General features: G+C 51.2%; 1 protein-coding gene across 3 annotated transcripts in view; it reads left to right on the forward strand.

The window, feature by feature from the left end:
• The first annotated feature begins 3375 nt into the window (after positions 1–3375).
• The window catches only part of DTX2 (deltex E3 ubiquitin ligase 2), a 38262-nt gene continuing 15260 nt past the window's right edge, over positions 3376–26377 (forward strand). The window contains exons 1-3 of one of the 3 annotated variants that reach the window (XM_074264134.1): positions 3376–3607; positions 12202–12532; positions 16378–17008. In XM_074264134.1, coding sequence (XP_074120235.1) covers positions 12292–12532; positions 16378–17008 — 872 coding nt within the window. In that variant the 5' untranslated portion in view covers positions 3376–3607; positions 12202–12291. The remainder of the gene's footprint in view (positions 3608–12201; positions 12533–16377; positions 17009–26377) is intronic. The other 2 variants (XM_074264135.1, XM_074264136.1) reach the window with 2 other exon arrangements.

Below are 26377 nucleotides of genomic sequence, written 5' to 3' on the forward strand. Positions count from 1 at the left end.
CAACAAACATTTCTTAATAGCTACTGTATGCAAAGCACCATCTGTGTCTAGAAAGGATGGGAAATTTAGATAAGACATAATCTGCCCTCCTGTAGTTCAGAGGCTAGTAAGAAGATAGCTTTAATACAGATATCTTCTTAAACCTCAATTCTTTTGGGGCTTTTCCCCTTGATTATCAGCTGACATAATTAGCTACACTTATAGGAGTATTTATTAAGATGTTATCTGTGAGGAGATCTTGGAAAGTCCCAAGAAAAATCACAAGTGCCCGGGGAACACAAATAATAGTGATTATTCACAGGTACCCAAGCATTTGGGTCCTTAACCCTTTAATCTCACAGGAAAGCATGGGCAGCAAGGGGCAGGCCTAGGGTGGCCCCCATTTAGAGTACAGAACTCCTCTGGGTCTCTGTCTTATATCTGATTATTGTAGTGGGGCAGATTCACAGGGACCAAAGGAGGAGGATTTTAGGAACAGTCAGTCAGTGAGTGGCCAGGTCTACAGAGCCTCTAACAACCTCAGGGTTATTGGGATTAAGAAAATTTGCTAACCCTGAGTAAAAGGATTAGATGAAGTTCCCTAAACTGATTATAATTAAGAGTCTAAATGAAGTTGGTTTAAACCAGAGGTGTCACACTCAAATATAAATGGATTCATGCCTCATTTTGATTTAGAAAATCACCGTTTGTTGTATTTTTATTATTTTATTACTTATTGATTTTTTTTATTATTTTATTGTTTTCTATTTATTTTCTTAAACATTTCCCTATTACATATTAATCTGGTTCCTCTATTCCAGAGTGGATGAGTCAGATCCTTCTGACTTAAATTAGATACTGGGTACAAAGGAACTTCCCAGAACATGGGCAGTTGAATGAGAGGTCAAATGTGGCAAGAGTTAGAACTCAGTGATAGACCAATTCTCACAAGATCTTAAGAGGGAAAAACCTCCCCCACCGTCTCCTCCAAAATGTCTGCAGCACACTCTGGAACAAATACTCCCAGAATCCCAAAAAGATCATAAAAGAGGAGAAAGGGCCCACATGGGCACAAATGTTTGTGGTGACCCTTTGTGTAGTGCAGGAATGGGAAACTGAGTGGATGCCCATCAGTTAGAGAAGGGCTGAGTAAGTGATGGCTTTTGAATGGAATATATATAAGAAATGACCGGCAGGATGATTTCAGGGAGATCTGGGGAAACTTACATGAACTGATATTGAAAGAAATGAGCAGGACCAAGAGGTCATTAGATACAGTGTCTCTATCTCTCTTTCCTCCCTCCATATCTGTATTCACAGTGCTTAGCACAGTGTCTGGTACCTAATCAGGATTAATAAATATTTTATCTCCCCAGTTCTGAGTTTGCTTTATACAACACGCCTTGAAAGGCATGGAAAGGCTTCTTCAGTCAATAAGGACACTTCTATGCACATTATTCAAGTTGATCAAAGACTTTTTCCTCACTTAATCTAAAGCCTGGGATTGGCTGGTTGATTGAGATGTATTCCCAACCGACTAAGGTTCAGGGTTGAGGAAAATTAATGTTATGCTGTATCATTTGATAGTGGACATCCCCCTCTGGTCCGTCTTTTTTCTTGTTTTGTCAGACTCCTCTTGGGAAGGTTGTAATAGAGCGGGTGTTCACACTCAGCCCTCAGGGCGTCTGCTTCAAACCAGCTCCAGCGGAGCCCCTCCCAAGAGAGATCCTGGATTCTGTTCAGCATCAAAGCTCTTCTCAGGGATATCCCTTCTCGTAGCCTTTTCTTCATCGAAGATGGGGTGAGCTTGTCTGCGAGAGGGAGACCAAGCTGGGGAGACCTGATTGTTGTTTTTTTCTGGCCCCCATTACTAGAGGCAGCTGGATCTCACAGAAAGGTAGCATTCCTTGAGGATCAGAGAGGGCAGGATGGGCCTTGTCGGGAGTCACCCCACTTTCCCCAGCTGCAGAGGAACCTTATCAGCTGTATATCAGTTGCTCCTCCCCCACCCCCTGCAAAAACAAATGAGGTAATAGGCAGGAGCTAAGAACAATTTTTGGGTTAGTATTTGTTTAATAGTATTTTATTTTTTCCAATTTCATGGAAAGTTAGTTTTCAAAATTCATCTTTGTAAGTTTTTGAGCTCCAAATTTTTCTCCCTCCCTCCTCAAGATAGCAAGCAATCTGATATAGATTATGCGTGTGCGGTCATGTTAAGTATATTTCCATATTAGTCATCCTTAGATCCCTATTTTGTATATATTTGTGTATGCCGTATAGGGGGAGTTTAAGCTCCAGGAGGGCTGGGGGTGGGGTGTAACGTGCAATACCCACAATTCTCTGGGCCAGGTCAAGTAATTGACACTCAACTTTGTTCCGGATTTGCATAAACTTTAAGAACCTCATCATTGTTGCCCATTAGCTACTGACCCACCCGCTTCTGTCTGAGAACCTGCAATGTCTGTGGCTTTGGCATCTTGGTCATAGAGAGTGACCGGAGGGTTAGTTCCGTCCCTCCTAGGGCTGCGCCCCCTCGGGAGTGAGAAGCGGAGGGAGAGCAGGCTCTGCTAGGCCTTTGAGAACAGCTTAGCCTGGGTCGGGGCGGACGATGGGGGACAGTGCGGAGAAGGGGCCGCGGTGCCAGATCGTGAGCCCGTCTCAGATTCCGGACCACAGGGGCCGCGGAGCCTCTGGACAGCGCTTGGTCAGCAGGGACGGAATCAGCTCAATTACGAAGGAAGATGTGTCCGGCGGAAGGGCTCGGGGCGTTAGGGGGAAGAGGCTAAGTTGGGTTGAGGACATTTTGCGTTTAAGATATTAATGCCATTCGGTTTGGAGACGCTCAGTGCGGAGCCTGCGGCCCAGGAGGGGTAACAGGTCTGGGAGTCATCAGCACCGGGAGGGTCATTCTCCCTGGGTGTGTCCGTATGACCACGTGACGGAGGAGAGGGGGAGAGAAGAGGGCCCAGGAGGACCTCTGATGGGGGGAGGGGTGATGTGGAGAGTCCATCCAAGAAGGAAGGCAGGAGGAGGACCAGGACGCCCAGCGAGAAGACCCAAGGCGGGTGAGGTGGCAGGGCCGAGCAGGACCCGAGGAGGGCCCGACTGGGGCATCGGAGATCGCGCCTCACTTTGGAAAGGGCAGCTTCCGTGGCACCGCGAGGTCAGAGGCTGCAGAGTTCAGAAAGTTTGCGGAAAGAGCGTGGAGGCGGCGCGCGGTGCACGCGAGGGGCTCGAAGTCCCTGCCCCTGCCCCTGCCCCTGCCTCCAGCAGCACGCGTCGGGCCGGCCCGGCTTCGGCCCGGTCTCCGGCCAAGTAAGCCCCGCCTTCCCGAGCACGAGCCGGGAGTGCGCACGCGCGCTCGGCTCCTCCTGCCCCGGAAGGGTCCGAACAGGTGAGGGAGGCCGTCGGCCTCGCCTGATACTACAAGTCCCAGAGGGCCGCGCGCCGGGGCATGCGCGCTGAGGGGTTTGCGGAGCGGCGACGCCGGAGTTTCAGTGTGGCTGCTTCCCCTCCTCTCTCTGTCGGTCCGGTCCCTCGGCCCTACCTCAGAGCTGAGCCCGGCCTGGACCGGACCGGCCTTTGCTGCCGACTGAAGCCCGGTGTCCCAAAGCACCCTCGAGCCCTGGTGAGAAAGCGCCCGGCCGCGGAGGCACAGGCCCTGTCCCGGGGGCGGGGTGGGGAGGGGGCTGCTGGGGGAGAGCTGGGGAGGAGGAGAGGGATCCAGAGGAGGGGAGGATTGTGGATGAAGGCCGGGATGGGGAGGGGGCGTGGGGAGGAACGTGAGGAAGTGGACGGGGGTGGGGGGGGCGGCCTGAGGAGGGGGCTGCCAGGAGGGGCCACGTGAGGAGGAAGACTGGAAGGGGCGGAGCAGTGGGGGGAATCTCTCCGGGGTGGGGAGGGGGACGCGAGGAGGGGGCGGAGCCCCCGAGGTCTGAGCTGGGGGCCACCTGGGGGCCGCGGGACTAGTGCGCTGGACATCGGACGGACCTTCCGGAGGGGCTCAGCGGGGGCCGGGGGTCCCGGAGGTCGAGGGGGCATCCTGGGGACGATTAGGGTCAGTTCTCGGTTCCGCGTCCGGCCCTTCCGGAGGCTTGCAAGGCTTGCCGCTTTCTCTCCTCCGCCGGACTTCTTTTCCCTGGGGGAGGGATTCGAAACTGGGCTGGAAAGGCTCCGGACCCACCGAGGCTTCTGGAAATTTCGGGTTTGTTCCAGAATTCCCCCTTTAAGCTCCTTTGTGGGCTAGCTGACTTCCTTGCAGAATTGCAAATGCGACTTCCTTGAGGGCTAGCGGGAAGGCTGATTTTGCACATTTTCCAGTACAGCAGATACTGTGGAGCGCAGGGACGTGCTCTTATCCCGGGCCTGGGAATGAGAATTAAAAAAAAAAAACACCGAAACAGCCCCGCCCCCCAGGAGCTCGAGGTCCCTGTAAGCAAAAACACCTAGAAACGTAGTCCGGGGAGAGTGTGCAGAAAGTTGGGGTCGCCAGCTCCCCCGCGCGTGACCGCCCAGGGTGAGCGCTCTCCGGGCGCTCTGCCTTCCTCCGGGAAGTTTCACTCGGGGACAGCCCCAGGATCCAGCTAGAGAGAGCCCCGGATGTGCGGCCCCCAGCTCCGGCCTGAGTCCGGAAGACCCCCGTCACTCACGGCTTTGTGAATGTGGCGAGTCTCTAACCTGCTCCCCCCGCCGGACGAGGGGTAACTAACGGCCCCCCTCCGGGCCCTGGCGAGGAGTAAGAGGTTCTGTGTGTGAAGCGATCGCGCTGTGCCCGCATGTAGTTGGCAATGAATGAGTGCTCCTCCCCTCCCTTCCCTGAAAGCCGACTGTTATTGCTCATGAACCAATCACAAAGTCCCCCCGAAGAGGGGGGTCCTGCGCCAGTTCTGGGGGGAGAAGTTCTTCCCATCAGACCTGTGCCGGCCAAGCGTCTCACTCGCAGCATCGGCGGCATCCGCGTCTAAGGGGCGCCTTCCCCCGGCGCTCCGTGGGCCTCCAGCCCTGGACTCCGGCGGCCTCACATCGAGTCCCCCGCCTCTCTGCCCCGTGGCTTCGGCTGGACTCGGCTTCCCCTCCCGCGCAGGGACAGGCGGAGGGCGCCGGGGCAGGACTCGGGTGGCCCCCTCGGTGTGTAGCTGAGGAGAGGAGGGGTCGCTGTACCCGGGTGCGATGCTCCGGATTTGGGGAACAGCCCCGGGGTCACAAGCCCGGCGTCCCGGAGGCGGCCTGACAGCTGGGCTTTGTGTGTGCTGTTTTTCAATCAAAATCTGAGCTCGCTGGTCTTGGTTGGCAGACAGACCCAGACGGGCCTTGGAGTTTGTGGGGCTGAGTCAGCGAGCCTTCCAGATTAGTCTGCTCTCCCTTGCTCTTGTTTTATATCAAAATGCAAATCAAAGTAGGAGTTTGTGTGCCTGGGCCGCTGTTCTGGAGGGAAGAGGCCGGGAAGGAGAGGACACTGCCCAAAGTGGCTTTGGCAAAGGGAGGGGCATGTGGGGGGGCTGGGCCGGGGCTTTCTGCCAGCTGAACTAGCCTTGGAGGATTACCTTTCCCCGAGACGGGCTCCCCCAGCTGAGGGACAGCTGTCCTGGAAGTCTAGAAGGAAAGGTGTATTCTTCTGGTTTTTTCCTTCTGGTAGCTTTGGTGCGCTCTAAAACAAAGTGCTCCCTCCGTGCCGGCTGCCCGGCGAAGCTCAGGGGCACGCTGCTGGGCTGTAATCATCTGCGGGCCTGTTGTATCATGTTGAGTCGCCTTTAATCTCCCTGGGCCGGCCTTGACTTCCAGGGCGGCACAGCACTGACCACGCTGCGGACGGCGGCCCTTTGATTGAGGAGCCGAGCTGTTAATCAGAATCAGAGGAGCCCGGGCTGTCCGGGAGCTCCGTGAAAGTGCTTCCTTTTCCACGACGTTCCTCTCTCGTGCCTCCTGATGGCACGCAGGCCCCTCCTGGGCCCTCAAAGACCGTGCCAACTGAAGATAAGCTGGAAGGCTCCGAATACCCGCCTGGACTCTGCTTCTGTTGTCCAGAGAGCAGCCGAACAGGCCGGGAGAGTCTGAGCACCAGCTGAATCCTCCTGTCCCTGCAGCTCTCAGCGACCTTGGGCCAGGTTGTCAAGTGGTTGTGGCCCAGCCTGGCAACTGCTCCTGAGTTATACTGAGCCAGGGGGAAGTTGGGCGTCTGGGGCCGAGGAGCGGTAAGCCGTCCTAGGCCTCGGGTCACTTGAGCCTTGCTGATCCTTAGAGCGAAACCAGGAGGACTTGGGTCAAGAGCACCGGGCCCTCTGCTGCTCCCCAGCTCTGTGGCCTTGAGCAAGGGAACAAGCATTTCCTCCTTTGTGAAGGATCGGCAACAGATGATGGGTTCTTTTCTGGAATTCATGAGCGGTCTGTGGATAGATTTTAGGGGACCACTGGTCTTGAGTGGGAAAAGAGTTACAATTCAAAGTAACCGGCTCTTTCCCCCCAGTTATTATTAAAGCCTTTTATTTTCACAACATATGCAGAGATCATTTTCAACATTCACCCTTGAAAAACTTTGTTTCAAATTTTTTCTCTCCCTTCCCCCACCTCTCCTTAGATGGCAAGTAATCCATGTTAAAAATGTGTATTTCTTCTATACATATTTCCATAAATATGTTGCACAAAAAGAAATATCAGATCAAAAAGGAAAAAAATGAGAAAGAAAACAAACTGCAAGCAAACAACCACAAAAAGAGTGAGAATACTGTGTTCTGATCCACGCTCGGTTCCCACAGTCCTTTCTCTGAGTAATAACTGGCTTTCTTTGTAATCTTTTACACATTTAAAAATGTTATTCAGAGAAGAGGTCCGGAACTTTATTTGCCTGCACTGAGGTTATGGTTTAGAACTCCTGCACTGAATCCTGGGAGCCTCACTCGGTCTGCCAAGATCCCAGACAAACCACAGAATGTAATTCTGACAGCCGGCTGTCCTGAAGATCCAGCTCCCCTGTCAGGGGAAGGAGCCTTAGAAAAGGGATAGAACCGCTTAGTTTCCCTCGATCCAAGGATGCCAGGGTGGCGCTGGCTAGGTCCCTTAACCCTGTTCCTGCTGTTTTCCAGGCTCACTGGCATGGCAAAAGCAGGTGGGGCATCTTCTCGGCCACGTGGAGCTCCCTGACGGAATCGTCGGCTCACCTTTTGGAGCTGCCGTGTGCAAGAAGGCTCAGAAATTTCTGGCAGATTGGTTTGCAATGCCATTACCGTTGGGCTGATATATGTCCCAACTATTGATTATTGACATATTTTTAAAAGAGAAGTTTCCTTCTGGAAAAATGCCTTGCTCTTAAATATTGAAGTGCCCAGCCATAGAGTCTAGAATGACAATGGTGGAAGGACCTTAGAGCCAGGGCTTCATTTTACAGATGAGGAGATTGAGGCACAGGGAAGTTTAGTATCTTACTCATAGGTTACACAACTAACTGGCAAAACCAGAACTAGAGCTCTGGCCTCCTGCCTCCCAGAGCCATTCTCCAAGTCCTTCGAGACAGACCGGTGGGCTTAGCTTGAACTACAAACATGTGTAGACGATTGCTGTTGGGTGGAGTCAGGAAGCCCCAAATTCAAATCCAGCCCAGACAGTGTCATTCTGGACTAGTCACTCAGCCACTGTTTGCTTTAATTCACTGGAGAAGGAAATGGCCAGCCACTCCCGTGTTTCTGCAGATCCCCAGGACAGCATTGGCTGCTGGGGAACAAGGGGTCCCAAAGCGCCGGACACTACAAAGGTTTGCCGGAGCTGGCAGAGGGTCTCCTGTTGGGGCCAAACAATAGCTTTGTCACTGTCGTTTCCCCTCAGGGCTTTTGGGTAGATCCACTCTGGATGTGAAGCCAATGAGGAATGGACGGGTGTATGTTCTGTGGTGTCTGGGGAGGTGACGCCCCCCTCTGGTTTGTGTGGGGGACCCAAGACCCTTAAGCTCCCTTAAGGTTTCTAGGCCGATAAGGGCTTGGCTGCATTTTCTTTTTAATGAAGATGCCTTTCAGGTATCTTATGGGCCTGGCCACACTGCTTATGGGAAGCTCGCAAAAGGAGGTTGTCCAGTAGTGGTGGAAATGTGGAAACTTGTCCCTGGCTCGCCATCCTTGACTCAGAATTCTTTTCTTTTTCTTTTTCTTTTTTCTTTATTTTTTTTTTTTTTTGAGGCTGGGGTTAAGTGACTTGCCCAGGGTCACACAGCTAGGAAGTGTTAAGTGTCTGAGACCAGATTTGAACTCAGGTCCTCCTGAATTCAGGGCTGGTGCTCTATCCACTGCGCCACCTAGCTGCCCCTGGAATTATTTTCTCTTCTTAAAAACTACAATCCCCATTTCTAGGGCCTGAGATACTTTTGGAGTGAGATTTAATGATACTTGAAGTTAATGGGAGAGTGATTGCATGATTAACACTGATAGTATCCCAAGAATTCCCACAGAGCCACTCTTGTCTGGGGGCTGCTGGTGTAGTGGTTAAAGAGGTCCCTGCCTCCATGTCAGGCCCATTGGTTGCAAAACTTGATTTTGGTTTTCTCTGCCCCCTCACTCCTTTCCTCCCTCACCACCCCCCAGTGGGTGTGTGTGTGTGGGGGTGTGTGTGTGTGTATCTGTCTTTCTGTCTGTCTGTCTGTCTGTCTGTCTGTCTGTCTCTCTCTCTCTCTCCCTCCTTGTGCACTCACCTCATGTTCAGTCTCCTGGGTAGTTCTCCCTTTTGTGTTCTCCCTGTTCTCCTTGCCCTAGCCCTAATCTGAAAGTCCTGCTCACCCTAATGTCTCACTCCAAAACTACATGCAAGCCGCCGACTCTCACTGTTCATGCGCCAGGCCTAAAACGGGTGCTCCGCCTTCCCTGAATTTGTGCCTCTGCCTTCAACCCAAATGCTCCTCCACCTTCCCCTCGGACTCTGTAAACTTGACCTTAAATTCATGCCTCTGACCTAACCCTAAGTTCATTTCCAGCCCAAATCTTAACCCCACACCACTCCAGCTCCAACCCCAAATTTGTGCCTGACTGCCTCCCGCTCTGACCCCGGCCCAGAACGAGGGCCTCTGCCTGTATTCAGACATCTCCCACCCTTGTCCCACCCGCCTTCTCTCTCTGGTCTTCCTCCAGCTTTCGAAAGACAGGGTCATTTTGAGAAACTGAAGGCTTTATTTCAGGTTTCCTTCCTTCCCTTCCAAGTGCTCAGCTTGACCTCAGGGTGTTGGCCGGGCCGCCCCTTGTGGATTGATGCTCCTCTGCCAGGCCCACGTGAAGGGCGCTAACAATGAGCCGACTGGGAGAGCCGCTTCCTGGACCTGCTTCGGCATTTCCTCCCGTGAAGAATATCGATCTGCAGACACCTCGTGGTCCCTTGCCGAGGGGAGGGGGATGGCCATACTGCCTCAGCAAGGAGGCCTCTTCCGGCCCATCAGAGGCCAGGCCCTGTCTTTTGTCTTCGTGGCCAGGTTTCTGGGAGGCCCTTGGTCGGCCTTGCTGGGCTGAGGCCAGTCAGGCCAGGATCATCCCAGCCTGTCTCTCTCTTTAATTCCAAGGACTGGATTGGGGGCAGGGATCTTCAGGAGCAGACAGTAGAAACCCCATGATCCCTAAGTCCCCTCAAGAACTCCCTTGGGCTCTGTGGTCAAAAGGCTTTCTGGCCTCTTCCCACCTTTGGCCAGTTTCTCGAAGCTTTCCAAGGGCAGCTGAGACGCCTTGTGGCATTGCGGGAAGGGTCGGGCTTTGAAGACCTCCTTCTGCCATGTTCCTCTGTGAAATGGGAACGATGGTCAGCCAGCCTCCCTGCCTCCCAGGGTTGAGGATCAGTGAAAGCACTGGGTGGCCATGAAGTGTTCTCCAGGCTGCTTTTCCAGTAAAACGGGAAGTACAGAACATCCAGGGTGATTCAGTTCCGACAACACCAGAGAGACATCCCGGTCTGTCCAAAGCTCAGCCCGGCCCGGCCTTGTAGGAAGCTCACAGTGAAAGCTTTATGAATTGGATTAAAACCAGCCCTAGGATTTATCCTTGGACCCAGTAAAGGTGCTAACTCCAGACAGTCACGGAGGCCCCCCTCAGGCTGTCTTACTCCTGGGGCGTAGGGCCTCCTGGGGGAGGAGCTTCTGTTGGAGGATCCAGGAGGCCCCTACAGGGGCAGTCTGCTGCTGGCAGGTGTGCCCTTTTCCTCATCTTCCAGGTTGATTTTGAGCACGGCGAGCCAGCTCTGAGTTCTCGTTTCTCACTCTTGTGCTTTGAAATGGTGAAGATTTTATTGAGCTTCAAGTCCTTGATCTTGAATCTGGGCAAGTATCCTTTCCTTCCTTTTGCAGGTTCTCAGCTCCACCTCAGCCTCAGTTCCCTGTAAATTGATGTTCTGGCTGTCAGGCCCATTTTAAGGGCACCTAAAAGCTAATGCTGAGTGCTTTTCCCCTCAGTCTCTTTTAGGTAGTTAAACTGTTTGCTTAGCAAGCCTGAATGGCTCTAATGGCCAGACCAGCTAGCATCTCCCTCTCGGAGGCAGGGGACACCATCCCTATTTTACTCATATGGAAACAAAGCTTAGCAAGACCTCGGGACTCTTCCACTTCCTCATCATCTCCATAGTCTCCATTTCTAACTTTGGTTTGGCTTTGAATTCTGCCTTTACAATTGGCTACTGGTGTCCCTTGGGCCTTGTCATTGGGCTTGCTTGCCCTAGGTGATCTCCAACTTCCTTGGAGCTAAGTCTGTGAGCCGCTCATTCTCCCATTTAGTGCCTCTATCATTGTATATACTTTTCTTTAAAAAATAACCAAAAAACCCTCTAAACCCTTTTTCTTTTTTTAAATTAAATTTCTTTTGTTTAACAGGTATTTATTTTCTTACTTTGTGGTCCATTAACCTCCATTCCCTACACATTGACCCCCTCCGGGACAACAAATTAATCCACATGCATTTGACACTAAACAGTCCCTATCCAGGAAGAGCTAATCTGCTTGGGGAGGATGCTGGGAGATGTGTGAACATAAATGTCTTCAGAATACGGGAAAAGCAAATCCAAGATGATTTTGTGGGGAAAGGCCCTAGAGCACCAGTTGCAGCTGAATTTGGAAGGAAACTCCAAATTCGAATTGACCTGGGAGAAGGAAGGAGTGCTTTGTAGACCTGGGCAAAGGCTTGGAGACGGGATGGAAGTGTCCTGAATGGGGAACCTCTGGAAGTTTGGTTTGGCAAGGCCGCCAAATTAAGACCTGGACCAAATGAGAGGTGATAAGGGTGACTTAAGGATGGTAGGGCCAGGTCCAGGAGGTGTGCTAATAGGGAAACTAAACCAGGCCCTTCAGTACTTTGGTTCTGTCTCATAAAGTGCGTGTCATTCCTCTTTAAGAAGAGGGAGGAGGAAAGCAAGTTTGGCTTGCTGTCTTTTGAACTCAAAATTGGTCGCTGAATTTGCATTGATGTTTATGCTCTGCCCTTTTACCTTTGAGCTCCTTAATATATACCCAACCTTTGTATCACTAGTTCAGAGAGTATGTTCAGGTCAGTGATTGTCTTTGTTTAATGTTACACTTTTCCCCAGAACTATTGGACCAAAGCACAGATCCCCAACCGGTCCCTAATTGTGCCTGACCTCCCATAACCCTTCTCACTCTTCCCCGTTTCTGTTCTCTTTGGGCATCTGCAAGTGAAACCTCAGTTGTTTTGGTTTGCATTTGTCTTATTACTGATTTGGAGCGTTCTCTAGAATGGTTGGTGAGTTGCTAAGTCTTTTTTTGAAAGCTGTTCATATCCTCTGTCCATCTATTGTGTTGTTACACATTATAATCATTCTCTGTATCTATATTTGATTTCAGATGTTTATTAGAGATCTTTATTGTCCTTTTCTCTACGCATTGAGTTTTGTTCACGTAACAGCTTTTTAATTTTGTCATCAAAAATGTCTATTTTTGCTTTTACGCTCAATTGCAGTTGGGAAAGCTGCCTCCTTCCATTCTCTTTTTTAAGTGGTGACCTTTTACATTTAGCTTGCTTCTCCATCTGGAGTTCACCGGGGAAGTGGTGTAAGGTGTTTCTAACTGGATTTTATTCTAAATGACTTTGCCGTTTTCCCATTGATCTTGGAGTTCTTACTCCAGTCATCTGTCTCACTGCCTTTGCTTCTTGAGGTGCAATTATTAGGCACCAGGAATATAACTTTTGTTCTTATAGTTTCCACCCTATTCCTCAGTTTCATGCAGATTGATAAAAATTTCTGTGTTATTCCACTTTTCAGATCCTAAGGAAGTGATGAGCAATGAGCTTCAGAGAGGTCCCGAAGCCAACGTAGCGTGAAGACCTTCTGGAAAATCCAGCCCCTGAAAAGATGGCCACGTACCCCAGCCCTGTCGTGGTGGCTGTGTGGGAATGGCAGGATGAGCTTGGGACCTGGCACCCCTACAGCGCAACTGTGTGTAACTATATAGAGCAGCAGTTCATGATTCAGAAGGGTCAGCGCTTTGGATTGGGAAGCTTGGCCAGCAGCATCCCCCTGGGCCAAGCTGACCCCATGCTGGCGCCCTACATCATCGACCTTCCCAGCTGGACCCAGTTTCGTCAGGACACAGGTGAGACATGCCTGATGGACCGATGGGAAGGGGAGCGGGCAGGGGGCTGGGAAGCTGCCTCGTTCCTAAAAGGCTCCTTTGCAAGGCTTTGGAACGGAAAGATGCAACTAATTGTCTAGTGGTTCTGCATTGGGCAAAACAGTGGGAGTTTCTATCTTAATGGTTCCAAAGACGGGATATCTGACAGGGCCGGACTCCCCTGAGAAATCACCCAGGCCTGAATGGCCCATGGGAGGGGATGCCTAGGAAAGGAGCCGAGTCAGGAGGCTGCTGACGGGAAGACTGAGAGAGGAGTGAGCATCCTTTGCCTGATGTAGCTGGTCTTGCAGCTCCCCTGTATGGAGCACTAGGAGAGAGCAGGGGCAAGGGTAGCTTCTTGTCAGCACTGGAAATCTTCCCCTTTCCTTCGAGTGCTTTCTCTCTGTCTCTCTTCTTCTTCCTCTTTCCCTCCCCCCCTCCTCCCTCTCTCTCTTTGTCCCCCTCTGCCTTCTCTCTTTCCCTCTTCTCCCTTTTCCCTTTTCCCCTTCCTTCCTTCTCCACCTTCTCCCTCTCTCTTCCCTCCCCCTCCCCATTTTCTTCCCCCATCTCTTCTTCCCCTTTCCTCTCCTCTTTTTCCTTCTCTCCCTCTCCTTCCTTCTCTACATTTTCTCTCCTCCTTTCTCTCTCTTCTTTCCCTCTTCTCTTTCTTTTTCCCTCTCTCCTCCCCTCTCCTCTCCCTTTCTCCTCTCCCTCTTCTCCCCCTTTTCTTCTTCCCTTTCCCCTCTCCTCTTTTTCCCTCTCTCCCTCTCTTCCACAAGCAAGCTTTGGTCGAGTCTGGATGTTACATCTGATCCTGGCAGATGCTGAGCTCTTGCTCTGCTTTTCCCTTCCCCTCTCCTTAGTGTTGCCCTTTGCTCTATTGGATGACTGATCCCATTTGTTCATTTGACAGAATTCTTTATTGAGCACCTGCTGGGTGCACACTGCTTTGCTGTACCCAGTAGGGGGACACAGGACAAGCCCCGCTCTTTCCTTGGACTTCATCTCCTCTGTAAGAGACGAGAGCGGACATTTGTCTGGTGCTCAGGTCTAGGAGCTCTTAGAGTGAGGAAGTGCTCATGTCTTCATTTGATAGATGGGGAAAACTGAGGCACAGGCTGGGTATCTTAGCCTTGGCTTTGGAACTTTTTGGTCTGGGGCTGGATCAGGCCTGTTGCTACTGATAAAGCACCAGCCTTTCCTGCTGGAAATAGAACAGAGGAGAACTCTCTCCCTAGAGCATCTTCTGTGCTGGTTTCGGAGGGTGGCGTCTGCTTTGCCCTGACTCCACTTGGGTCTCTCGAAAGGAAGTGATAACAGGAAGCTGGTTTTAGGCCGTGCTAGCAGCGTCCCCGCAGAACAGCGTGACAGCCGCAAACAGAGGCCTGGGCCATCCCAAATGGAGGAGAAGCAGCCAGCTGGGGCGGCTCTCCTGTGTTCTCTGTCTATCCCTCCGTTGATTGATACATAATCTCTTCCAGCCCTTTGGGGTCCAGCAGGATTCCTGTCCCTGATCCCCCTTCCTTCTTTGGGGAGGGCTCATTGTAGTTGATGGTGCTTCTTGCTGGGTCTGCTTGCTTCCTCCCCACTCAGGGTTTCTCTTGCAGGTCTCAGTGGGATGTGCTCTTGCCTCTCTCCTTCTTTAGACTGCCATAGTGTTAATTCCCTCCCAGGGACTAGATAGACTTGGATCTGACTCTGGCCAGAGGATGGGCCCACCCGGCTGCATTGGTGTGTGGCCCTGTTCCAGGATCTGACTCTGCTGTGAGCTGACGCTTGGCTACCCTAGGAAAGTACCCCGAGTTTTCCTGAGTCCTTTTTTTCCTAGTGACTTTACACGGGACTTGTCTCAATCTTGCTATTCTGGCCTAATATAACTCTTAGCCTGTTGTTTTCACTGTCTCTGAGCTATACCAAAGGGTCTTTTATCTAGGGATTTAATAGATGCTTATCCAGAGCCATTTTAGACCGGGCTGTCCACCCAGCTCTGTGCCTCCTCTCTGACTAGTTTAGATGAAATGAAAAACATTTCAAAAATAAATACTTGATATTATGACCTAGAACATGAGAGTTCCAAGAATTAGGCTTGAGGCGCTGGCTCTGGTAGTTTCTTTGGATCATGAGATGTCCCAAGAGATGGTGAGTATTTCTTTCTCTTTAGGGGTGAATATTTGGTTCAGTTCAATAAACATATCCGCCTCCATTTTCTTACCTAATTAATGTATAGGAGGCCTTTGACAAGCCCCAGAGATACCCCCTTACTTTTGAATCCAAATGACCACAATGGGAAAAGAACTGGCAGGCAGTTTCTTCCAAGGCCCTCCACCTATAGTTAAGGATGAAAGTGTAAATGGGCCACTTCTTTCCGTGGTTTTTATTCTGTTGCATCTCTCTCTTGCCATTGGGCTCATTTTCTGAAAATCTAGTGTCATTCTGAATGTCAGGAGTACAAAACAGTGTTCAAAAGAGGAATGGAAGCTCTATAGATAGGCTAGGTCGAGGGAGGAAGACTCGAGGCCTGGGTCTGGCGTGTTTTCACGTTGTGATGTAAGAAGGAGAAGGGGAAAGGAAGGGTTGTCTAAGGGACTTATAGGCTCTCTTTGCTCTATAACTTTCAGCTGGATAGAGAACGAATTGTGTGCAGTACTTAAAGATCTTGGAAGTAGATTTTTTTTTTTTTAAGTAGTAGTTTATTCTTCCAAATACATCCAAAAATAGATTTACTATTCACCTTTGCAAAAGCTTATGCTCCAAATTTTCCCACTGTCCTTCCCCTCAAACAACAAACAATCTGATATATATTAATATAACATTTCATATTCGTCATGCTGCGCAAGAAAAATTAGATCAAAAAGAAAAAAACAAGCAAAACAAAAGGGTGAAAATACTGAGTTTGATCCACATTCAGTCTCCATAGTTCTCTCTCTGAATACACGTGGCTCTTTCCATAGTAAGTCCATTGAAATTGCCTTTCATCACTCATGCTGAAAAGAGCCCCGTCCGTCACAGTTGGTCATCCCCTAGTCTTGTTGTGTACGATCTTCTCTTGCTTCCACTCATTTCACTCAGCATCGGTGCATGTAAGTCTTTTGGAAGTTGATTTTAGAGAATTGAAGATGTTCAGTGTGAGAAAAGAAAAGACAATTAAAGATAGTCTCTCTTTTCTTTTTGTAAATTGGGGCTGGAGGCGTTCAAAGGGTGTTGGAGGCAGAACCCCCGGGCAGGACTGGGCCCTGCCATTTAGGACCAAGGGGATTTCACCTCCCTGAGTCCCTCTTGCTGTCTTCATCTCTGACCTGGAGTTTTACTTCTTCTAGAATGGGGAAGGAGTGTCCACAGTTTGAGATGATGATGGCAATAAATAAGACTCAAAGTCACCAAACTCCAGGGAAAAAATGGACATTGGCATTTTTTTCTCCCAATCCCATCCTGGTGCATATGGTCCCCCATAGCTCTCTTCATTACCCTTTTTTCTGTAACCTTCCCTTCGCTCCAGAATAACCCCCAAGGCATATGCTTTGCCATTCCTTCCTGCCAGGGAAGGCGGAACCTAGGCTAATCCTCTGGGGGAGGGGGGAGGCCTGGGTCTAGCCCATCCCCCACAGGTAGGCAGACCCCCTGTGGGGATTGAGTGCTCTTATGGCCAGGGACGGGCCCAGTTGGGAATTTCTTAGCTGCCGAGAGCCTCCAAGTTCGGATTTCCTTTAACAGCTTACTCTTTAGGGAAGCGGGCGGTCCGTAAGGTAAACCGCCGCTTGCCACCCATTCCTGCGAACCTTCCCGTGTAGGTGATGTCTGACTCCTGTGTAAAATGTGTGTTGATACAGGGACCATGCGGTCAGTGCGGCGCCATCTCTATCCGCAGCAGTCGGCCCCGGGCAGGGGCGTGCTCTGGGAGTGGCTGAACGATGACGGCTCCTGGACGCCCTACGAGATGAGCATCTGTGAGTACCTGGAGCAGCAGCTCTCCCAGGGGATCCAGCTCGTGGACCTCTCTCCCCTGGGCTACAACTACGAGGTGGACTGCAGCACCCACATGCAGGTCAACAAGACGTCTGGCTACCGCCGGCGCGTGCAGCGGCGCCAGGGGCCTGCCTACCCCGTGACGGCCGTCATCGCCCTGCCCGGCCACCCGGGGCTGGCTTGCTCGTGCCAACAGTGCCTCGCCAACAGTGGCTCTGGCCCCGTCAACAACCGCTACCGGCACTCGATGACCCACCTGCCTGCTTATGTGGCGCCCCAGCCCACCCACCGGACCTCCCCCATGGGCATGTACACGGGCTATGCGCCCTACAGCAAGCCTTCCTTGTCGGGGGCCCGGTCCGCGCCGAGGCTCAATGTGGCCAACCCCTGGGGCGCGGTGGCCCCCGTCATGGGAGTGGTCCCCGTCTACCCGTCCAGCGTTCCGCACCTTGTACCTCAGCGCCCGCCCCCAGGACCCAGTGCAGCTAAAATCAGGTACTTCCTTCATCCCTTGTCATTGCTCTCCCCTGCCCATCTACCTGTGAGTCGGGCTCTCCACCCATTTGTCTTGGGCAGCTTCACCCCGAGCCAGCACGTTTAAGGGCATGGGCCCGCGGCTTTGTGACCGGAGTGGGTTCTGAGCCCCAACAAGCATCTCCGCCACCCATGGGCCTCGTCTTCTGTTTGCCTTTCTGTGAAGCGGAGGGTCCTGGGCTCCGACTCCACTGCCTGTGTCCAGCCCTGGCTGGCCGGGCTGCTGGCTCGACTGTTGGGCCCTGTTCTAGGGAATGGAAGTTGAGGGCAGGGGTGCTTCTGCTTCTCCGCATTGCCTGGCCCGGTGCCCGCTGCTGCAGGGGCCCGGGGAGCACTTGCTGGTTGGGTTCTGACCAGTTATTGGGGATCCCAGGGAGAGAGTTGGAGCCAGGCTCTTGGCTTGCACAGGTGTGCTTGGCAGGGGTGCCAGCCTTGTAGATGATGCCCACCTACCCTTCCCTTCTCCCCTCGGGCTAGCTGAAGAGGTAGGCACAGTCAGGCTTGGCCCAAACATGGGCTTTGTCCCCCAGAATCTCCATGTCATAGCTGGCAGACAGTGTAGAAGCTCGGCCAAAGAAGACTCAGGGGGTGTTCCTGAGCTGCCTTCCCAGGAGTGTTGCCTTCAGGCCCAGAGAGCTCAGAGCCCACTCTGGCTTCTGACCTGATCAGAGCCAACCAGAGGATTCTGGTTCAGTTCTGGGCACCGAGTTTGACAAGCTGGACGGCCTCAAAAAGGGGCAGCCAGGAGGACTGGAGGTCTTGGGGCCGTGCCGGGTCGGGCTTGTTGAGGAGCCGGAAGGGGAGACTCTCCGTGCACCTACAGGGCTGTCATGTGGAAGAGGGCTCCGAAGGCCGGGGCTGGACAGAGCAAGGAGCGGGGGTGGGGGTGACCCAGCCGGTGGGCAGGGCCTTTGGAGCCCGTAGTTACCGGGGCTTTAACCCTGTCTGGGAGTGTTCAGCTGTATGACCCCGGGCAGGTCTCTTAAGCTCTGCTGACCTGTAAGGTGGGGATCAAATGAGGTCAGCTTCAAAGTGCTGGATAAATAGCCCTATTTATTATCTTCATTATTATCATCATTATAATTGTAGAAAAGATATTCGAGCACTTGTTGGACAAGATTCGATTTTGAGATGCTGTGACATTCACTGGAAGCCTTTTTGGGCGGCCTTCTGGATTTATTCTAGGCCAGATTATTTGGGGAAGGGTGGGATACAGTCTGTCAGAGTGGGGTGACCCGTCAAACCACGTGATGCTGCCTCAGGGCACTTAGAGAGGGAAGGAAGAAGGGAGCCCTGGGCTGGGCGAAAGCGGAGGCTTCTCCCATTGAAGATGTCCGACTGGAGGGAGCTCAGAAGTAGGATCCATGGCAGGCCTTCTTCACTGTCCGTGGCACAGACCCTTTGGCAGCAGGCCGGTGCAGCCTCTGGACAAAGAACTGCCCCGGGTCACGTTTGCAAATACAGGGGAAGCTGCTGCTTTTAAAATTCAGTGATCAGGATATTTTAAAGCTGAATTCACAGAGCCCAGGCTCAGGCCTCCTGATTTAGAGGAGTGAAGAGGAGAGAGTGGCTATCTATCATTCTACTTAATGAAAATAGTGGAGACCAGGGAATAAACATGGCGCCAGGAGCCAATGAGGCGACTTGCCCAGCTGGCAGGAATGCCCGGTATCAGGCCTCTGGGGGCAAATAAGGTTGAGAAGGGAGTGTGGGGCCAGATTCTTGTTTATGGATATTTCCCAACTTTTCCCTCTTAAAATGGACAAAAAGACCTTTTGTCTTTTTTTTTTTTCCCCCTGAGGCTGGGGTTAAGTGACTTGCCCAGGGTCACACAGCTAGGAAGTGTTAAGTGTCTGAGACCAGATTTGAACTCGGGTCCTCCTGACTTCAGCGCTGGTGCTCTGTCCACTGCGCCCCCTAGCTGCCCCAAGATGATCCTTCTTAACAGAAAGAAGGTAGCGGGATGTTGGAAGCCAGGGTTCCCTTCTCAAAGGTCACCGAGTTCTTTGCAAAGGCATCTTATTTGAGCCTCACAACAGCCCTGCGAGGTAATGGCTGTTCTTTTACTTCATTTTCAGGTGAAGAAGTGGAATCAGAAAGGTTGGAGGACTTTCCCAAAGTAGCTAATGTTGGAGGCGATTCAAACCCGGGTCTTCTGATTCCAAGTCTAGTACTTTACCCGCTGGGCTACCCAGCGGCCTTTCTTGTTTGTGTCTGTGGCCGTGCTGGCTAAGAGAGAAAGGTGGCTGGCTGTCCATTGGAGGCCATGGGCCTGGGCTGGATGCAGAGGTGACTCGGGGACAGCTCAGGCTGTTAGACTGGCCCCAGCATGCTTGGCAGCGGCTGGAGTTTGTGGTTTTAGCCCACAGCCCTGGATGCTTCGGTAACTTTTGGGTGAACAAATATCAATCCCGGGAAGCTAATTCTCTGCCAAAACCTTCTGGGTTCCCCGCTGCAGGGCTGGGAGTGTAGCTGTCTGCCCTCGGTGGCCTGGCCCAGCACAGGCCAGCCAACAGCGGCCTGCAGCTAGGGTCTGCATTGTCTACCCCCAAAGGGGGGAGCCCCTGGCTTGGCAGGAGGTTCAAGGGGGAGGAAAAGTTCTCCGGGCTCTCTGTTCTCGAGGCCTCCTGGCTCTGATGCCCGGTCCAGATTGCATGACTTCTGTATGAGAGGCTCCGAATGGTTCTCCAGGCCTCCCTGGGTAGTCCTGGGGGCCAGTGAAGTGCTGTGTAAATCTCTTGCTTGATGTTTACGTGCCTGCAGAAGGGTAATCAGATATTTATTCCTACATTTTGCCTCAAGGATCCAGTCTTTTTGGGAAAGGAGAAACCCCAGTAGGAACGGTTTGCTTTGAGTGCTGTGTGTGGTGGGGCTGAGGGCAGTGGGGAGCTGGGCTGGAAAGCCTGGGGCGGAGGGCTTGGATGGGCCCAGGTGGGCCTGGCTTCTGGGACCTTGGAGAAGCCAGGAGCGTTCTCTTTGGAACCAGCTTGGAGTTCCTGCCCATTTTCCCTCCTAACTAGTTAATTAGGTAGTCTAGCTAGACTGAGTAGTTGACCGAGAAACAATTTGGGATGTTCAGTAGGTTGGAGGGAGGTTAGGGCCGCTCTTGGATAACTCAGCTTTTTTTGTCATGAGCAGAAGCAGGCCGAGGCCTAAAGGGATGCTCAGGAACCCACCCACCCCCACCCCGCAGTGGGGCCTCCAGAGCAGTGATGCTTGTGGTGGGTGCCTTGGGCCTTGCCTTTAGTTGGAGTTCCTGTGCCCCTGCTCCCTGATTGCTCCTTGTGGGGGCCGGGCAGAGAGACACACCCATGAAACGTTTCCACATGCTGCTCTGATGGCTGGGCCACGTTCTCAGAGGGCCTCGAGGGCAGGAAATCTAGGTCAGGGCTGACAAATCCCAGGAATGGTGGCCTGACGGGTGGCAGCAGAGAAGGCCCGGCCCACCCTTGCCAGGCAAGTGCGTGGAGTGCTGCTTGCCTCTTCACCAGTCTGGTGGGGAGCCTGGTGGCCCATGTGTCAGTGAGGAAGGGACCTGACTGTCCTTGTGGTGTTAGGGACCGAGTGGGTTACAGTTTTCTTGCGTGGGTGGAAAGTCTGTGTGGAGTCTTGTGGTGGGTGATTCATTTGCGATAAAACTTTCAGCTTGTGCCTCCTATGGCAGGTAATACTTTTGCACATTAGGTTGCTTGTTTAATTTCAGTCTCGAAGCATTTATTGAGCACTTATTGTATGTCAGGTTCTGTGCTACGGTCTGAGGAGATTAGAACAAAAAATAAAATCCCTTCCTCCACAAGGAGCTGCATGCAGGTGGGAGAAACGGCCAGCATGCACACGTGCACATGCAGATAAATAAAAAAAGAACAATGCAAGTAAATAGGAAGCCGCCAGCTATACGTGGTGACTTGAGAGCGTGAGCACCAACATTTAGGATGAAGCCGTCGCCCAGAAGGTGTTGCTGGAGCTGGGTCTCTAAGACTTGAGGGGATGCGCTCCCGGCATGGAGCACAGCTGCTCTGAGGTGGGATAGCGCTGCTCAGGGAGCTTTTCCGGAGCCACGGCTAGTGTGGCTTCTAGCGCTGTGGGGCCTGACCTGGGAGAAGAGGCCCTGATGCTTCATGGGGGAGGCCCCTGGGACTGGGGCCATGGCAGAAGTGCTTCCCTAATTCCCCCAGAGCCAGCTCAGCTGCCCCCAGATTGCCCTTGCTGGGACCCCTTCGGAACCGGTAGTCTGGATGCAGCCCTTGCTGCTGCTTTGGGGGGTGGGGGCCAGGAGTCCACCTTAGCCCCATCCCCAGGGAACCAACACATTCTTCTTGGTTAATTATTAACTCCTGGCTGAATTAATTTCCCGGGCAAGTTCAAAAAAATAGTGCCCTACAAAGTACATTTGCTTATGTTTAGCATCTAAATGATTGCCTAGAGCTGGGAAATCCAGAGCCGTCCATGGAGGGGACGTTTGGGGGGCAGACAGCCAGTCCCTGGCGTGTTTATTCCCCCCTCCCCCCCAGGACTAGACTCAGACTCTGAGGCTCTGAACTGCTGTGGCAGGCCGTGCTTCCTTTTGCAGAAGGAATAGAAATCATCAGTCACTTGGACCTTAGAACCAGTCGTGGTGTGAGCGAGAACCCTCTGCTTTGGGCCCTGGGGATCCCTCCTCCTTTCTTCCAGAGCTTTCCCATCCTCCCCCTCTCGAATAGTCTTCATTCTTCGGGGTGAGAAGAGTTTGTTGCTTTTCTTTCTCCAAGCAACAGATCCTTTTGGCTTACAGGGCTTGGGGGTGGGCCTTGAGTCTCCTGCTTGTGTACCTGGGAGGTGGCGTTTCCCGATTGGGGGAGCCAGATTTCAGGGCATTAAGAGATTCCATCTGGGATTAGGTAACCTTGCACTGACGGTGACCTCAGTTCTGGGCAGGGGTAGGGAGGAGTCCCATTGGGAGGGGTCCGGGTGCCCACTTCTGTAACTGGCACACCTGGCCTTCGCAGCTCCCGCTTTGTCTGGTAGCTGACAGCTGAATTTTGCTCCTTCCTTCTTTCTTTTGGTCTTTTTGTCTGTCTTTCTGTGTGCTTTTTTTGTGTTTGTTTTGTTTTTTTATTTTTATTTTTCTAAATAATTGTTACTATGAACTAACCAATAAGGGAAAAGCCAGTTCTGTTGAGAAAGACTGGGATTGAAGCTGAGAGTTTCACCTTTGAGCCACTGTTTTCAGACACGGAACTTGGCTTCTGTGTGTTTCTGGGCTGTGCGCAAAACCCGCCTTAGGATAAAGGGAATTGCGTTCTAACAGCCTTCGTTAAGTGCTCGCAAACCTTGCACAGGTAATGAGAAAGTAATTTGGAAATGACTTAGCTTGAGCTCTTCAGAGGCTTGTTGGCTGGGTAGACTGCCCGCTTGTCTTGTCTACTTAGCAGCCCCTGGACACCATAGAAGGAGCCTGGGCTGAAGTCTGCTCCCCGTCTGTGTGATCTTGGGCAGATCTGCTTTCTTGCCTGTAAAGTGAAGTCCTCAGAAGTCTTCTTCCAGCTTTAGGACCATGATCCTGTGCGGTTCTGTCTGAGTGGGCATCTGGAAAATCAGCAGAAGTAGCAGAGGATTTAACCACACACTCCTCCACGGAAGGCCCTGTGGAGTCCCGCACAGCCAGGCTATGTATGTTGAGGTTCTGTCGCGGCTTCTCTGAGAGACGCCTTTCTCTTTTCCTGCCTGTGGGGTTTCCAGCTGGTTCACCCAGCCCCCAGGAACAATGATGGTGGCAGAGGGGGAAGAGATAAGCTCCCTGGCATAGAATGCTGTCACTTTGGAGCTCAGGAGTCAGAGACTCACCTTGGGAATCCAAGGGCATAAAGAACAAAGGCTAATCCCTTTGGAACATTTGTCAGACACCATCATAAAAATCAACCAATAAAAGTCATTTCTATTTCTACTTAAAATAGTTCCACGTAAAAGAAATACAGAGGGTCGATCACATGGTGAATTTGTCAATGTTCTCCCTACTTAGCAGCTCCATCTTGACAGTTTTGGTCACAGAGGTCTTTGCCTCTTCCACACCTGTCTCATCACGAGATAGAACAGTGGGAGACGGTGAAAGCAAGTGACCTGAACAGTTCAGCACCGATTTCCTCCAGAGTGAGTAAGGACACATTAACTACTATTTCTCATTAAAAATAGAAAGTCAAGCCGTATAGCAAGTAGTATTTTTAAATACAGAAAAGGAGTGAAAAAAAATCAGCCTGATGATTCTATCTCAGTGTATCTCATTCACAGACCTCCCTCCGTGTCTGTTTCTCTCTCCCCCTCTCTCTCTGTCTCTGTCTCTCTGTCTCTGTCTCTGTCTCTCTCTCTCTCTCTCTGTCTCTGTCTCTCTCTCTCTCTCTCTCTCTCTCTCTCTCTCCCTCCCTCCCTCCCTCCCTCCCTCCCTCTCTCTGTCTCTCTCTCTCTGTCTCTCTCTCTCCCCCCCTCTCTCTCTGTCTCTTTCTCTCTTCTCTCTCTCTGTCTCTCTCCCCCCCTGCCTCTGTCTCTCTCTGTCTTTTTCTCTCTTCTCTCTTCTCTTCTCTCTCTCTCTCTCTCTCTCTCTCTCTCTCTCTCTCTCTCTCTCTCTCTCTCTCTCTCTCTCTCCCCCTTTCCCTCCCTCTCTTCCCCCTCCCCCCTTTCATATACATACACACACATCATAGTTTGTTTAGGTATTCCCCAATTGATGGATACCTAGTCTGTTTCCAGTTCCTTGCTAATGCAAAAAGTGCCTCTAAATGCATAGTATCAATGACCTCCTTGTTGTACATACCTAACAGTGGAATTAACAAGGACATCTTAGTCACTCTATTTGCATAATTCCAAATTGCTTTCCATCAATTCATAGCTCCACCAACAATGCATTAGTGTCTTTCAACATTGACTCTTCTTGTCTTTTATCATTTTTACTCATTTGCAGAATGGAAGGTGAAACCCTCAGATTGTTTAGATGAACATTTCCCTTATTATTAGTGAGTTAGAGCATTCCTTTGCATGGTTATTAATAGTTTGTCACTAGGTGGCAGTGGATAAAGTTCAGGACCTGGAGTTCTTCCTGAGTTCAAATCCAACCTCAGACACTTATTATCTGTGTGTTCCTGGGCAAGTCACCTAACTTTGTGTGTCTCAATTTTCTCATCTGCAAAATAAGTTGGAGAAGGAAATATCTTCTTTACCAAAAAAATCAGAATGGGGTCAGGAAGAGTCAGACACAACTGAAAAACAACTTAAAACAATAATAACTACATTCTTCTTTGGAGAACTCTTCATATCTTTTGATCATTTGTCTGAAGGGGAACGGCTTTTATTCTTAGAAATATCTGTTATCTATCGATTAGATATATCTGTTACCTATCAATTAAATATATATCTTGATTACCAATTATCAGAGAAATTTGATACAAAGATTTTTCCCCCATTTGAACACTTAATTTTGTTCATGCAAAAGCTTTTCAGATTTCTATTAGAAATTCTTTTTATCCTTTTAAGTGCTTCTGGTCCCTTGTTTGATTAAAAATACATCTCCTACTTATACCTATGAAAATTAAATGATCTGTTTCTCTTCTAATTTCTTTTTTTTTTTTCAATTTTTCAATTTTTAAATTTTTTTCTCTTCTAATTTCTTAACGATGCAATCTTTGATATTAAAGTCACGTAACCATTTAGAATCTGTTGTGGAATAGGGTGGAAGGAGTTGGGCATTCCCATTTTTCAGCAGTTTTTATCAAAGGGGGAGTTCTTTCCTAAGAAATTTGTGTTTTCTGGTTTATTGAAACTGGGTTATTGAGTTCCATTCTTTCTGATTCTCCTTTATTTAGTGTATTCCCCGGGTCTGCTTCTCAGTTTAACCTCTGTGTCAGTTCCGGTGACTGCTGCTTTGCAGTGTAGTTTGAGGTCTGCTTCTGTGGACAATTCACGCATACGTGTGCACGTTTTCCACCGCATAGAGATGCTACGCTCTGGTGTGTCTGTCCTCTTTTTGAAAAACAAGATTAAAAAAAAGCTTTTAAAACTCTTGCCCCCATGTCCCAAAGGTGTCTTCAAGAAGGGAGAAGGGGGAGTTGTGGGAAGTGGAGGAAAACAAAGGCAGTTTGCACTTGGTCCCTTGCTAATAATGCTTGGGGTAAGGGAGGCTCCTGACAGGGTTGCCCACACTTCTGTTCTTAGCAGTGATAATTGACAGAAGTGATTGGGGGAAGGGGGTGTCCCCCTGTGTATACTAGGTCACAGCTGCAGGAACAAAGGCTCCTTCTAAGCAGGACGAGGCCCACTGGAGGGTCTCCATTCTGCATGAATCTAGCGCTTTGTGTCATGAAAGGAATCTCCCCACTGAGGGAGTGGGGTTCGGTTTGCTTTATTTAATGAGGGGAAACAGGATTTACCGGGTGGGAAAAGGCCCATGGATCCCTGCCTTGGAGTCTCTCGGTGCCACCTGGAAGCCCCTCAGATGCAGCGGGTCTCAGAGACCCCATCCAGCCTTCCCCAGCCTCCTTCTGGTTACCTAGCTCGGCAGCTCGGGGGTCAGATCCTCTCTCCCCTGCAGCCCACTTTTCTGGGGTTATTCCTTGCTCCACAGCAGCTCTCCTGTTGCCTTGCACCTCGCCTCCACTCTGGTGCATTGACTCTCTGAGTGGGCCGGGGGGAAGCATGATGGAGACCTGAGACAAGTCCTTCACCACCATCTCCCCTCAGACCTTGACAAAGACAGCCCAGGTCCTGAACTTAAGAGCCCCAGAAATAGCGGTGGGCCCCAGACCAGCGGCCCAGTTTCCAGCCCTTGCAGCTGTCCTTGAGGAGGAGAAAGGAGCCTTGCCCGTGACAGCTGCTAACCAGTCATCACCAGCAGGCGGAGAAGCAGAGGAAGCCTGGAGGAGTAGCACCTCCCACAACCCCGGTCCCACCTCTGGCCCTCCTCAGCTGTCATCAAGAGAGGCCTTTGGAGAAGCTGCCGGCTATCCACAGCAGCTTCTGGCCTGTACGCCGGCTTAGCAGACGCAGGGGCAGCACATGGCAGACTGCTCAGACCCTGATGGAGACCACCCGAGACTTGACCCAAGAACCCGTCGTCGTCATGGTGTTTCTGCAGGAGTTCCAGCTATCCAGAATGCAGTGTAAAAACCCCACAGCTGATAGGGATTCATCAATGGGAATGACATCCAAAAAGGGCGTCTACTTTTCCATTCCTTGCACCCTGAGGACCAGGAGACCTTTCCAACTGACTCCTGGCTGAAGCCCCAGCACGTGTTGTTTCCCTCATCAGAACTGAGCTTCTGGAGAGCAGAGCCCATCTTTTCTAACCACTCTCTCCCAGTTTTCTCA

The sequence above is a fragment of the Sminthopsis crassicaudata genome, chromosome 4, assembly GCF_048593235.1.
Source record: "Sminthopsis crassicaudata isolate SCR6 chromosome 4, ASM4859323v1, whole genome shotgun sequence".
Taxonomy (NCBI): domain Eukaryota; kingdom Metazoa; phylum Chordata; class Mammalia; order Dasyuromorphia; family Dasyuridae; genus Sminthopsis; species Sminthopsis crassicaudata.